The sequence below is a fragment of the Coregonus lavaretus genome, assembly GCF_964263955.1.
Source record: "Coregonus lavaretus genome assembly, chromosome: 32".
Lineage (NCBI taxonomy): Eukaryota > Metazoa > Chordata > Actinopteri > Salmoniformes > Salmonidae > Coregonus > Coregonus lavaretus.
In genome coordinates, this window is record NC_140019.1 from 33996272 (window position 1) to 34011727 (window position 15456).

Here is a 15456-nt window from a genome sequence, read left to right on the forward strand (position 1 = left end):
AGATTAAAAACTCGGGCTGAAGGAGTGTGGGTAGCCAGATCCGGTCGCTCAGCTGGTCCCGACGGGTCGGGTCCTCTCCTCTCCAGGCGTTGGACGACCTGGAGAACCCGATCCATTGCTTCTCCCAAGCTGGCTAGCATCCTGGAATGCTCGTGGACCCGTGCCACGACTCCAGGCATGGGCTCTTCTCCTGCTGACTCCATGGCGGGTGTGTGATTCTGTGGCGTGTGATTTGGACCGAGTCAGGCGCAGGAGGGTAAATCACAGAATAAAGGTTTATTTCGTATATACAGTTGAAGTCGGAAGTTTACATACACTTAGGATGGAGTCATTAAAACTTGTTTTTCAATCACTCCACACACTTCTTGTTAACAAACTATAGTTTTGGCAAATCGGTTAGGACATCTACTTTGTGCATGACACAAGTAATATTTCCAACAATTGTTTACAGACAGATTATTTCACTTATAATTCACTGTATAGCAATTCCAGTTGACAGTGCCTTTAAACAGCTTGAAAAATTCCAGAAAATGATGTCATGGATTTAGAAGCTTCTGATAGGCTAATTTGAGTCAATTGGAAATGTATTTGTGGATGTATTTCAAGGCCTACCTTAAAACTCAGTGCCTCTTTGCTTAACATCATGGGAAAATCAAAAGAAATCAGCCAAGACCTCAGAAAAAAAATTGTAGACCTCCACAAGTCTGCTTCATCCTTGGGAGCAATTTCCAAACGCCTGAAGGTACCACGTTCATCTGTACAAACAATAGTACGCAGTCTCCTAGCGATGAACATACTTACTGGTGTGAAAAGTGCAAATCAATCCCAGAACAACAGCAAAGGACCTTGTGAAGATGCTGGAGGAGTCACAGTCAAACGAGTCCTATATTGACATAACCTGAAAGGCCGCTCAGCAAGGAAGAAGCCACTGCTCCAAAACCGCCATAGAAATGCCAGACTACGGTTTGCAACTGCACATGGGGACAAAGATCATACTTTTTGGAGAAATGTCCTCTGGTCTGATTAAACAAAAATCTAACTGTTTGGCCATAATGACCATCGTTATGTTTGGAGGAAAAAGGGGGTAACTTGCAAGCCGAAGAACACCATCCTAACCGTGAAGCAAGGGGGTGGCAGCATCATGCTGTGGGGGTGCTTTGCTGCAGGAGGGACTGGTGCACTTCACAAAATAGATGGCATCATGAGGAAGGAAAATTATGTGGCTATATTGAAGCAACATCTCAAGACATCAGTCAGGAAGTTAAAGCTTGGTCTCAAATGGCTCTTCCAAATGGACAATGACCCCAAGCATACTTCCAAAGTTGTGGCAAAATGGCTTAAGGACAACAAAGTCAAGGTATTGGAGTAGCCATCACAAAGCCCTGACCTCAATCCTATAGACAATTTGTGGGCATAACTGAAAAAGCGTGTGCGAGCAAGGAGGCCTACAAACCTGACTCTGTTACACCAGCTCTGTCAGGAGGAATGGGCCAAAATTCACCCAACTTATTGTGGGAAGCTTGTGGAAGGCTACCCGAAACATTTGACCTAAGTTAAACAATTTAAAGGCAATGCTACCAAATACTAATTGAGTGTATGTAAACTTCTGACCCACTGGGAATGTGATGAAAGAAATAAAAGCTGAAATAAATAATTCTCTCTACTATTATTCTGACATTTCACATTCTTAAAATAAAGTGGTGATCCTAACTGACCTAAAACAGGGAATTTCTTACTAGGATTAAATGTCAGGAATTGTGAAAAACGGAGTGTAAATGTATTTGGCTAAGGTGTGGTCCCGTGTAGCTCAGTTGTTAGAGCATGGCGCTTGCAATGCCAGGGTTGTGGGTTTGATTCCCACGGGGGGCCAGTATGAAAAAATGTATGCACTCCGACTTCAACTGTATGTCGATACAAAGTACCACCAAGCTCATATAACCTCCACAAAAAACAATCACACACAAAGACAAGGGGGCAGAGGGAACACTTAAACAGGTACTGATGAGGGGAATTGAAACCAGGTGTGTGTAATAAACAAGAAAAAACAAATGGAATGATGAGATGAAGAGTGGCAGTGGCTAGAAGGCCGGTGACGACAAACGCCAAAGCCTGCCCGAACAAGGAGAGGAGGCAGCTTCGGAGGAAGTCGTGACACCGTCCCTCTCTCCTTCTATCCCTCTTCTTCTCCCTCTATTTCTGCCTGTCCCACTCTGCTCACTCCTGTTTGGGAGAAAATCAATGGAGCACAGTGTGGAGCAGCGTGTGTAATTTGTCCTTGATTTTGACAGAAACTCAATAAAGCCATTGCCTCGCTACTCCCTCCCACAGCCCTATAGTGTGCGCACACACACACGCACACACACACACACGCACACATACACACACACACACACAGAGGTGGCCTCTGCCTGACACAGCAATACCCTGACCACAGAGGTGGCCTCTGCTTGACACAGCAATACCCTGACTGCTTTGTAATGATAAATGACATATGGAGCAGGACCCCTGATCCATATCTCTCTCCTGCCCTCTCGTCCTCTCTTACACTGATCCATCAGTATCTCTCTCTCTCTCCATATGTCTCTCTCTCTCCATATCTCTCTCTCTCGATATCTCTCTCTCTCTCTCCATATCTCTCTCCCTCTCTCCTGCCCTCTCGTCCTCTCTTACACTGATCCATCAGTATCTCTCTCTCTCCATATCTCTCTCTCTCTCTCCATATCTCTCTCTCTCTCTCTCCATAGCTCTCTCTCTCCATCTCTCTCTCCATATCTCTCTCTCTCTCCATATCTCTCTCTCTCTATATATCTCTCTCCCTCTCTCCTGCCCTCTCGTCCTCTCTTACACTGATCCATCAGTATCTCTCTCCATATCTCTCTCTCTCTCTCCATATCTCTCTCTCTCCATATCTCTCTCTCTCTCTCTCTCCATATCTCTCTCTCTCTCTCCATATCTCTCTCTCCATATCTCTCTCTCTCTCCATATCTCTCTCCCTCTCTCCTGCCCTCTTGTCCTTTCTTACACTGATCCATCAGTTTTTCTCTCTCTCTCTCTCTCCATATATTTCTCTCTCTCCATATCTCTCTCTCTCTCCATCTATCTCTCTCTCTCCATATCTTTCTCTCTCTACATATCTCTCTCTTTCTTTCAATCTTTCTCTTTAATCTCTCCCTCTCTCTCTCTCTCTCTCTCTCCCTCCCTCTCATCTCTCTCTCTCACCGTTCTATTTTCTCTCCAGTGTCAGAAAGCTGTGGGGTGAAACCACCTACCTCCTCTCCCCTCCCCTGCTCTACCCCCCAGACACCAATACAGTCCTTTCACTGTTGAGTAAACAAGCTAAAACCAATGTGGAGTTTTTCCACCATGAACGTAAACTTTGCTTGTTGTGACCAGATAGAAGAAGAGACAGAGGTGTGACTATGATGAACAAACAGACACAGAAAATCATTAGAACAAAATCTTTATTACTTGAAGCCAGTGAGAAAGTGAAGAAACGGATGACCTGTTGTTTAACTGGAGAAGGGCCAGAGTGGTCATTAGTCCCTTACTAGGCTTTTACGATTAGAGCTACCGTCCAACCGGCCTCACAACTCATTTATTTATTTCAATTGACTGATTTCCTTATATGAACTGTAAATCAGTAAAATCATTGAAATTGTTGCGTTTATATTTTGTTCAGTATACAGTATATGGTATACACTCCCCTACGTATTGATTTGGACAGTGAAGCTAAAACTTTTAATTTGGCTCTATACTCCAGCATTTTGGATTTGAGATCAATTGTTTCATATGAGGTGACAGTACTGAATGTCAGGGTAATTTTCAGACATATCTGTTTCATGGTTTAGAAATAATAATAATAATAATAATATGCCATTTAGCAGACGCTTTTATCCAAAGCGACTTACAGTCATGTGTGCATACATTTTTGTGTGTGGGTGGTCCCGGGGATCGAACCCACTACCCTGGCGTTACAAGCGCCGTGCTCTACCAGCTGAGCTAGTTCCACCATTTAAAGGTGTCAAGTTTTTGGACAAATCTACTTACAGTATTTGTATAAAAGTAGTCAAACGTTTCATTTGGTAACATATTCCTAGCACGCAATGACTACATCAAGCTTGTGACTCTACAAACTTGTTGGATGCATTTGCAGTTTGTTTTGGTTGTGTTTCAGATTATGTTGTGCACAATAGATATGATTGGTAAATACAAAAAAGTCACTAATATTGTGAATAAGAATAGAATATATTTCTGAAAACTTCTACATTAATGAAAATCATGAATGAATAATGATGGGTGAGAACGATACAGAGGCACAAAAATCATACCCCCAAGACATGCTAACCACTCACCATTACCAATAACAGGGGAGGTTAGCATTTTTGGGGTAATTATATTTTGCGTGTGTGGGGATGGTCCCGGTCTGTAAATCCAGCCCCAAGCAGAAGGCTAGGGACAGGAGCTCTATGGGGCTCAACACTGGAGACCTGCACCACTTTTAATAAACAGTACAATTACACCCTGTGTATTTCAGTTTTATAACTGGTTATTGATACCAGGGGAGGGAGAGAGGAGGAAGTGGAGGAGAGTGAGAGAGAAGAGAGTGGAGGAGAAAGGAGGAAGTGGAGAAGAGTGAGAGAGAAGAGAGTGGAGGAGAGTGAGAGGAGAGAGAGTGGAGGAGAGTGAGAGGAGAGAGAGTGGAGGAGAGTGAGAGGAGAGAGAGTGGAGGAGAGTGAGAGGAGAGAGAGTGGAGGAGAGTGAGAGGAGAGAGAGTGGAGGAGAGTGAGAGGAGAGAGAGTGGAGGAGAGTGAGAGGAGAGAGAGTGGAGGAGAGTGAGAGGAGAGAGAGTGGAGGACACACATGTCAGCATTGTCATTACTGTGTAGAGAGGCCCATATGATCAGTAGAGGGAGGCAGGGAGGGAGAGAGGGACCCACTGGGCACAGACGTCAATTCAACTTCTATTCCATGTTGGTTCAATGTAATTCCGTTGAAATTACGTGGAAACAACATTGATTCAACCAGTGTGTGCCCAGTGGGGAGGGAGAGGATTATATGAACTAATCAGTCAGTCCCTCATTCATTTTATTCACGAGACCCCACTCTTCCTAATTTCTCTCTGCCTTATGTATCCCAGCCACCCTTTCTGTCTGTTTCGATCTCTTTCCTTCAGTCTCTCTCTCTCTGTCACAGCCTAACATCTCTACATCTCTCTCCGTTCCCTCGCTCTCTCCTCTACCTTCCTGTCTCCTTTCCTTGCATAACCTGCTGTTAAATGCAAAATGATCAAGGTCTGATGAGAGGGATCATGCTAAGAGGTTGCTGGGATTCATAGTCTAAATATAGGGAGAAATGATGTTGCCGCAACGCTAGTCTGTATGCGTCCCAAATGGTGCCCAGCCATTGCAGAATAAATTCCTCACCTTTTCTGGGTGTAATGACATACTCATGAAATAGCCTATAAGCATACAAAACATTTATATTTCCTGTATATACATAATACATATACCATAACCATCACAGAATAAATTCCTCACATTTTCTGGCCATGATGAGTTCATATTCCCGAAGTAACCGTACAACAAATTACCATGCGCATCTCTTATTTAATTGGGCCTATAAGATAGCCTATTATAATTTCAAGAAATGTCATGCATCCGACAGGGAGAGCAGTTTATAACTTACAGGAGAATTTAACAGGTGAACAGACAGTTGATCTTTTGCATTGAACTGTGTTCTGTAATTTCCATCAGAGTAGACAATGTTTCAGAATTCGGCAGCAGTGCAGCATATTTAGGTTAGGGAAAAAAGTGAATGGAAACATTATTGCATTCAAACGATCTGTTTACAGGTCCATAACAATTTGTAATTGGTTTTGTCTTTCAGAAACGGTAGATACAGCAAATGTCCCTGCAAAAGAAAAAATTCTGCCAATACCTCCAAAGACATTTGATCAAGTTCTCAATGCATTGCTATTTCCTTTACATACATTATTGGCCTAATTCTAATACTTCCAAAGTAAACAGCAAATAAGGGCATTATTGTCACCATAAAAGGTGACTTATGGGCGTTTTTCAGGCAGAGTCTTATTGCCCTTTCACCCACGCAGTTTTACCATAGGTCTGATTCATAACAGGAAGTATGGCCTGCGTCAAGTTTATAAATCAATATTTTTGTGCGTGTGTCTTTTTAGAAATGGCACATGCAGATATTTAGTGTTACATTTACACAAAGGTTATAAATGAGGCCCCTGGAGAGAAAATAAACGGACCTCAGAACAACTCCTTACTTGGAGTCAGACAATCAACAGTGAAGATGAGAGAACCCTTCTCTGGGTGTGAGTTGCTAATATCTGACACAAGACGAACAACAAAGGAGAGGAGATGTGAATTTTATTATGATATCAAAAATGGATTTAAATCTTGCCATGTTAATGACTTAAGGGGGAATACATTTCAGTTGGCAATAATATTACTTAAATATTTACAGTTAATATACACATGCGTAATTTACTATATTCAAATGTGACTTGAGTTCTGTGAATATCATATCAGAATAATTCAACAGTATTCCAGTCAATTCAGAGAGTAAACCAAATTCCAATTACACATTTTCTTCATTGAAAAGCATTGGAAGAGAATTGGAATTTGATTGTACTTCCTGAATTGACTGGAATTGACCCCAACCCTGGTATCTATGTAAAAAAGACTTCAGTCATGTTTCTTGATAGAACAAAAACTTACTGCATCTCATTGTCACATTACCATCCCATTTACAAGTGAAAACTACTTTACTCTTTTAAGAACACTGGTGTGTCTTTAGATTGTATGACCGACTGAAACTCTTCCCACACTGGGAGCAGTGGAATGGCTTATCTCCTGTGTGAGTGAGCTGGTGTCTATTGTAATCACTCCTTGTATTGAAACGCTTCCCACACTGGGAGCAGTGGAACGGTTTCTCTCATGTGTGAATGCGCTGGTGTGTTCTGAGATTACTCTCTTGACTGAAACTCTTCCTACACTGGGAACAGTGGAACGGCTTCTCTCCTGTGTGAGTGTGCTGATGTGCTGTTAGAACGTGTATGAAACCAAAGGTCTTCCCACACTGGGAACAGTGGAATGGCTTCTCTCCTGTGTGAGTTAGCTGGTGTCTGATGAGATTATACGCTCTAGTGAAACTCTTCCCACACTGGGAGCAGTGGAACGGCTTCTCACCTGTGTGAATGCGCTGGTGTATCTTTAAATTTCCTGACTCCCTGAAGCTCTTCCCACACTGGGAACAGTGGAATGGCTTTTCTCCTGTGTGAATGCGCTGGTGTATCTTTAACTTTCCTGACTCCCTGAAACTCTTCCCACACTGGGAACAGTGGAACGGCTTCTCTCCTGTGTGAGTGAGCTGGTGTCTATTGTAATCACTCCCTGTATTGAAACTCTTCCCACACTGGGAGCAGTGGAACGGCCTCTCTCCTGTGTGAATGCGTTGGTGTGTTCTGAGATTATCTTCTTTAATGAAGCTCTTCCCACACTGAGAACAGCGGTGTGGTCGTGGCTTGTCCGTCTCTCTCTGTTTCCTGGTGGGAGCTGGATTGGAGGAACCTGATGTGGTTCCATGGTGTTGTGAGCTGCTGGAGGACATGCGATTCTCTGATCTGATCTCTCCACTCCTCAACAGTCTGACATACTCATCATGGTGACATCTCTTTATGTGCTTGAGGAGGAAGATCTGAGAGGTGAAGGAGAACGGACAGCCAGAACACGAGAAGATCTGGAAAGACTCAACGTTCACATCTGTGTGTGAGAGAGTGAGAGAGAGAGAACAATTAAGATAAGGGAAATCACAATAAATATAATCATTTAAAACATACATGTTTTCCTGACTATGTGACCTGAACAGGAACATCTCAGGACATGATAATACACAACAGAAAACATTGTTTAAAATCAAAATCAATGATTTGTCATTAGCTAGGATACCAATAAATTGGCATTAGATTTTCATGCAAATATTCTAAAATCCGCATCAAAAACAATATTTCCCACCAGAGATGCGTTTCCATCAAACTGACACATGCTGTGTGTGATGACTTAGTGCAAATAAAAAGAACTTTTACAGTTAACCTCAAACTCTGATGCTGTCTGCGCCAAGGCAAGATCATTAGCGGCACTTAAAAAATAAACGTATTGTTATTCGTGTTCACTGATATAGACTACCAGTCAAATGTTTGGACACACCTACTCATTCAAGGGTTTTTCTTTCTTTTTTTCTTTTTTTTACATTGTAGAATAATAGTGAAGACATCAAAACTATTAAATAACACATATGGAATCATGTAGTAACCAAAAAAGTGTTAAACAAATCAAAATATATTTTATATTTGAGATTATTCAACTAGCCACCCTTTGCCTTGATGACAGCTTTGCACACTCTTGGCAATCTCTCAACCGTTGAATTGTTTATTATTTCAATCCTTGAATGAGTAGGTATGTCCAAACGTTTGACTGGTACTGTATATACAGTATGAGGAGAAAGCTGAAGTCTCTACCTATCCATTGATGTAAATATATCCCCCGTCTAATTCCCAGTTCGTGCACTAGATAGCAGTTGACGTCTCTTGGCCACTTGAAACCAGTTACGTCTGGTTTGGGTAGTGAGGCACTGTGCCAAAATGCCTGTCGTCTTAAAATGACAAATCAGGGCTTTCATGTTGTGGAGTTACAGTTGAAGTCGGAAGTTTACATACACCTTAGCCAAAAACATGTAAACGTAGTTTTTCACAATTCCTGACATTTAATCCTAGTAAAAATGCCCTGTCTTAGGTCAGTTAGGATCACCATTTTATTTTAAGAATGCGAAATGTCAGAATAATAGTAGAGAGAATGATTTATTTCAGCTTTTATTTATTTCATCACATTCCCAGTGGGTCAGAAGTTTACATACACTCAATTAGTATTTGGTAGCATTGCCTTTAAATTGTTTAACTTGGGTCAAATGTTTCGGGTAGCCTTCCACAAGCTTCCCACAATAAGTTGGGGGAATTTTGGCCTATTCCTCCTGACAGAGCTGGTGTAACTCGCACACGCTTTTTCAGTTCTGCCCACAGATTTTCAATAGGATTGAGGTCAGGGCTTTGTGATGGCCACTCCAATACCTTTACTTGGTTGTCCTTAAGCCATTTTGCCACAACTTTGGAAGTATGCTTGAGGTCATTGTCCATTTGGAAGACCCATTTGCGACCAAGCTTTAACTTCCTGACTGATGTCTTGAGATTTTGCTTCAATATATCCACATAATTTTCCTTCCTCATGATGCCATCTATTTTGTGAAGTGCACCAGTCCCTCCTGTAGCAAAGCACCCCCACAGCATGATGCTGCCACCCCATGCTTCACTGTTGGGATGGTGTTCTTCGGCTTGCAAGCAACCCCCTTTTTCCTCCAAACATAACGATGGTCATTATGGCCAAATAGTTACATTTTTGTTTCATCAGACCAGAGGACATTTCTCCAAAAAGTATGATCTTTGTCCCCATGTGCAGTTGCAAAACGTAGTCTGGCTTTTTTATGGCGGTTTTGGAGCAGTGGCATCTTCCTTGCTGAGCCACCTTTCAGGTTATGTCGATATAGGACTCGTTTTACTGTGGATATAGATACTTTTGTACCCGTTTCCTCCAGCATCTTCACAAGGTCCTTTGCTGTTGTTCTGGGATTGATTTGCACTTTTCGCACCAAAGTACGTTCATCTCTAGGAGACAGAACGCGTCTCCTTTCTGAGCGGTATGATGGCTGCGTGGTCCCATGGTGTTTATACTTGCGTACTATTGTTTGTACAGATGAACGTGGTACCTTCAGGCATTTGGAAATTGCTCTCAAGGATGAACCAGACTTGTGGAGGTCTACAAAGATTTTTTGAGGTCTTGGCTGATTTCTTTAGATTTTCCCATGATGTCAAGCAAAGAGGCACTGAGTTTGAAGGTAGACCTTGAAATACATCCACAGAAACACCTCCAATTGACTCAAATTATGTCAATTAGCCTATCAGAAGCTTCTAAAGCCATGACATCATTTTCTGGAATTTTCCAAGCTGTTTAAAGGCACAGTCAACTTAGTGTATGTAAACGTCTGACCCACTGGAATTGTGATACAGTGAATTATAAGTGAAATAATCTGTCTGTAAACAATTGTTGGAAAAATTACTTGTGTCATGCACAAAGTAGATGTCCTAACCGACTTGCCAAAACTATATAGCTTGTTAACAAGAAATTTGTGGAGTGGTTGAAAAACTAGTTTTAATGACTCCAACCTAAGTGTATGTAAACTTCCGACTTCAAATGTATTTATTTATAAGACACAGACAGGGGAGGAAACTTCAAACTTATTTTTCCATTCACTTTTCCTACTGTAAACAATGAGCGCATGATTCATGGTCTTTATGGGGGGGCAGTGGGGGGGATTCTTATGACATTGCTAGCATTAAGATCTTAGTTTGATTTCCAAAAAGACAAGGACTGTAGCTTTCAAATGATGATGTCACTTTTTATTTTTTGACAGAAACCTCCCCCAAACTCGCTGGACCCGGGTCCAAAACAACAACTCAGAGTTTAACAGGGTAAATTCACATGTACCGAATAATAAATACAAGTAAATGGGTTTCCATCGCAATTTTCAACTCTACTGACCGTTTTGTCACAAAGAAATGTGTTACATAGCAAATGTGCCCACTCTGGTCTTTGCACGTGCTCTCTAGCCAACAGCTCACAGATACAGTGGGGGTAGACTACCAACATGATGAGATTCTTATTATGGAAAAAAGAGCCAGATTCTTTTTTTTTGTCAAATGGCAGCCAAGCATCGATCATCATGTCACCAGAATAAGACCCTCAATGTTTATTGGGAAGGAGCATCAAGCTCATCACCGTGCGCTTTCACCACCCTGTGAAGTTATTTCATCTGTAGCTTAATAAACTGCATGAGTCGTAGTGGGAGGACCACACAACATATCGCGTGACTCCAAGTTTACTTTTACATTTTTTACATTTTAGTCATTTAGCCTACGCTCTTATCCAGAGCCACTTACAGAAGCAATTAGGGTTAAGTGCCTTGCTCAAGGGCACATCGACAGATTTTTCACCTAGTCGGCTCGGGGATTAGAACCAGCGACCTTTCGGTTACTGGCACAACGCTCTTAACCACTAAGCTACCTACTTCAATATGATGGTTATTCATATTTGTTTCCACAGCCATTTCGCGCATAATACATTCTACAGACACAAAAAAGATCCCACCTTGTCATTTTGTTTTGTCGACATTTTATTGAAGCTGGAAAATGTAGTAGAATAAGAAAATGACAGACAAGGTGGAAATAACATTAAAGTACCTTTAGCAGAGCTCTTGTTGTTCCAGAGATAAAGAGAGGGATGAAGAGAGGAGGAAGAGGGGAGAGAGAGTAAAGTACCTTTAGCAGAGCTCTTTTTGTCCCAGAGGTAGTCGAAGACAATGCCCAGGTCTCTGGCGTACTCCTCTCCGTACCAAACCAAGCGCTCCTCTCCAACAGCTATAGGCTTACAGCAGCGGTATAGAATCTCTCCTCTGTACTGGAAGGCCACCAGATTCTGTTCTTCTTCTCTACGAGCACAGTTCACATACCTGAGAGAGAGAGTTAACAGAGGGGTTAATTATGTATGGAGAAAATAATGAGGGAAAACATATGGGAATAAAAGAGAAGGATTTATTGAAGTTATTAGGTATGAGGCAGAGATAGAGAGGACTGTAGGACTTCCTCTGTACTTACAGAGAGAAACAGGAGGAAGAGGACTGAGACTTCCTCTGTACTTACAGAGAGAAACAGGAGGAAACTGAGGACTGTGACTTCCTCTGTACTTACAGAGAGAAACAGGAGGAGGAAGAGGACTGAGACTTCCTCTGTACTTACAGAGAGAAACAGAAGGAGGAAGAGGACTGTGAGACTTCCTCTGTACTTCACAGTGTTGCTCACCTCATCCAGTTGGAGTGAGTGTCTTTCCCAGCATCAATGTAGTCGTCCCAGTGTTTGCTCTTGTAGATCTGAGGAAAACAACAATTCATATTTACAGTTTTGATCAGGTTGGACAAAATGTAAGCACAGCGCGATGACACACACACACACTCCTCTCACCACCCAGGAGTATCCACTCTCCATGGCCTGGTCCTTGTCTGTGATCTCTCCTTCATAAGGTCCATAGTGGGCTCCTGCAGGCACAGTGTTTCCTTGGTTGAATACCCCCAGTCCTACTTCAGGGATGCCTGATGTCCTGACCTCCAGGCCGGACGGCAGGGTGAGTCTGGCCCTGTCAGGGGCTCCTAGAGGGGCAGGGATGTCAGGGACAAAGAGAGCAGGACCATGGAGCTCACACTCCTCCATGAAGAAAGACTTGCAGTCCTCACAGTCTGGGAGAGAGAAAGATAAATAGAACATGTTAAACGTCAGTTATCATGATGATAAAGACATGCAGAGAGGTAGAGAGAGAGAGAGAGAGAGAGAGAGAGAGAGAGAGAGAGAGAGCCAGAGAGAGAGAGAGACAGAGAGACAGAGAGAGAGAGAGAGAGAGAGAGAGAGAGAGACAGCGAGAGAGACAGAGAGAGACAGAGAGACAGCGAGAGAGAGAGAGCGAGAGAGAGAGACAGCGAGAGAGAGAGACAGCGAGAGAGAGAGAGCGAGAGAGAGAGACAGCGAGAGAGACAGCGAGAGAGAGAGAGACAGCGAGAGAGAGAGCGAGAGAGAGAGAGCGAGACAGCGAGAGACAAAGAGAGAGACAAAGAGAGAGAGAGAGAAACAGAGAGACAGAGAGAGAGAGAGACAGAGAGAGAGACAGCGAGAGAGAGAGAGACAGCGAGAGAGAGCGAGAGAGCGAGAGAGCGAGAGAGAGAGAGAGAGAGAGAGAGAGAGAGAGAGAGAGAGAGAGAGAGAGAGAGAGAGAGAGAGAGAGAGAGAGAGGGGAACAGGGATGATACTGTCGTGGAAATTCTTACACAGGGACACTCAAAGTCCATCTTAAATGAATCATTGTTTATTATCAGTGCGCTGGAGAGGTTCCAACAAACTTGATGCACCATAGTGAACATCTGTCAGGAGCTCTAATGGGGCAGTCCCGTTAGCTCCCTTATATACTGACAAGTTATATTTGCATGATTTAGCTTATTCATCATTCATAATTAATGTTTTCTTCATTCATGTGACGACCAATACTGGGCCATGCATGTGACAGACCAATACCTCACAAGGTTTCTTCTCTCTAAGCTGAGACCTTGAAACCTTTCTCTAAACAAGGTTCTGGGCGTACTGCCAAATTGCAGAAAATGCTGCAGTAGTGGTTTTCAAAGCATTTCTGCCGTTTCGTTTCATAGCTGCTAATCGCACAAAGAACTAGGAATCCAATATCCCACCTCGAGCAGCAACACTGCCTGGCTGGGGAGCTGTGCGCACTGTGCTGATCATATTGTTTTGGGAGGCGTTGCGCACAGGCATAACAAATTGTCTCATTTACTCTAAAGTCTACAAAGTGAGACTTTGTCCTCGTGTTTCTTGACTATTTACATTGTTTTGTTCACAAGCTTGGTTGTTTTTCAATGTTAATTTGAGTCTGCTGCTTCAAATGATAGCATCTACTACTAGTTAGATCCAATCCCAAATCTCACACACACACACACACACACACAGTGACACGACCCATGTTACCACGGTAACCTCCCGCCCTTAAAGGGGCAGTTGAACATTTTGTCTCGTCTCAGGTCACAAAAAATGTAATACAATTTAGCAATATACCATCTGTTTTTTATATATATTCCTATATATATATATATATATATATATATATATTATGGCGCAAATATATTTTGGCTGGTAAAAAATCTGTGGCTGGTAGATGTTTTAATCTACCTGTCACTGTGGCTGGTGGACCAAATATTGTATTTTTGGCCCTGTAAATGACAAGAATGCTTTTAAAAAATGTTGACAATAAATTCCTCTTTGTTCTAGGTCCAGACTCATAGAGATAGCCATTGTCTCTCAGATTGAGAGAGAGAGAGAGAGAGAGAGAGAGAGAGAGAGAGAGAGAGAGAGAGACAGAGGGCGAAAGACTCACAGAGGTAGTGGTCATCTTTGGGGACCTCCTCTTCTGTGTAAGTGATTCTTGGTCTGTCTCTCAGGTTTCTGCCGTGCTTGTACGTGTCTTTCTGTCTTTCCAGCCACTCTCTCTTCTTACACAGGTCTGACGCACACATCCAATACATACAAACAACAGTGCCTTCAGAAAGTATTCACATCCTTTGTCTTATTCCACAGTGTTGTGTTACAGCCTGAATTCAAAAGGGGGAGGACAAAAACGTGAAAATAATTTACATAAGTATTCACACCCCTGAGTCAATATGTTGTAGAAGCACCTTTGGCAGCGATTACAGCTGTGAGTCTTTCAGGGTAAGTCTCTAATCCACACCTGGATTGTGCAACATTTGCCCATTATTCTTTGAAAAACTCTTCAAGCTCTGTCAAATTGGTTGTTGATCATTGCTAGACAACCATTTTCAGGCCTTGCCATCGATTTTCAAGTAGATTTAAGTCAAAACTGTAACCAGCCACTCAGGAACATCCACTGTCTTCTTGATAAGCAACTTCAGTGTAGATTTGGCCTTGTGTTTTAAGTTATTGTCCTGCTGAAAGGTGAATTCATCTCCCAGTGTCTGGTGGAAAGCAGACTGAACCAGGTTTTCCTCTAGGATTTTGCCTGTACTTAGCTCTATTCCGTTTCTTTTTTATCCTGAAAACTCCCCAGTATTTAACGATTACAAGCATACCCATAACATGATGCAGCCACCACTATGCTTGAAAATATGGAGAGTGGTATTCAGTAATGTGTTGTATTGTATTTGCCCCAAACATAACACTTTGTATTCAGGACAAAAAGTTAATTTCTTTGCCACAATGTTTGCAGTACTATTTTAGTGCCTTGTTGCAAACAGAATGCATGTTTTCAAATATTTTTTATTCTGTACAGGTTCCCTTCTTTTCACTCTGTGAATTAGGTTAGTTTTGTGTAGTAACTACAATGTTGATCCATAGTCCGTTTTCTCCTATCACAGCCATTAAACTCTAACTGTTTTAAAGTCACCATTGGGTTCATGGTGAAATCCCTGAGCGGTTTCCTTCCTCTTCGGCAACTGAGTTAGGAAGGACGCATGTATCTTTGTAATGACTGGGTGTATTGATAGACCATCCAAAGTGTAATTAATAACTTCACCACGCTCAAAGGGATATTCAATGTCTGCTTTTTTTTACCCATCTACCAATAGGTGCCCTTCTTTGCGAGGCATTGGAAAACAGCCCTGGTGTTTATTTGAAATTCACTGCTCGACTGAGGGACCTATTATTGCACACAGAGTGAGTCCTTGCAACTTATTATTTTACATTTTACATTTTTAGTCATTTAG

At 42.3% G+C, this 15456-nt stretch overlaps 1 protein-coding gene across 1 annotated transcript; it reads right to left on the minus strand.

The window, feature by feature from the left end:
* Nucleotides 1–6375: 6375 nt before the first annotated feature.
* On the minus strand, nucleotides 6376–14844 carry LOC311107601 (histone-lysine N-methyltransferase PRDM9-like). Its single transcript, XM_084150122.1, has 5 exons — nucleotides 14115–14844; nucleotides 12149–12420; nucleotides 11990–12057; nucleotides 11450–11640; nucleotides 6376–7787 (listed from the first exon to the last, which is right to left on the minus strand). The coding sequence occupies exons 1-5, from the start codon at nucleotides 14260–14262 to the stop codon at nucleotides 6961–6963; spliced, it is 1506 nt and encodes a 501-aa protein (XP_084006248.1). The 5' UTR covers nucleotides 14263–14844; the 3' UTR covers nucleotides 6376–6960.
* Between the last annotated feature and the right edge of the window lie 612 nt (nucleotides 14845–15456).

What these genes read in the sequence shown, in the direction of transcription:
- LOC311107601 (XM_084150122.1), bottom strand. Translation starts at nt 14,262, where the DNA reads ATGTATTGGATGTGTGCGTCAGACCTGTGTAAGAAGAGAGAGTGGCTG. An exon ending in AGAGTGGATACTCCTGGGTG is followed by an intron (nt 12,058 to 12,148) that starts GTGAGAGGAGTG and finishes TGTTTTCCTCAG; the next exon opens with ATCTACAAGAGCAAACACTG. An exon ending in CAAAAAGAGCTCTGCTAAAG is followed by an intron (nt 7,788 to 11,449) that starts GTACTTTACTCT and finishes TCTCACACACAG; the next exon opens with ATGTGAACGTTGAGTCTTTC.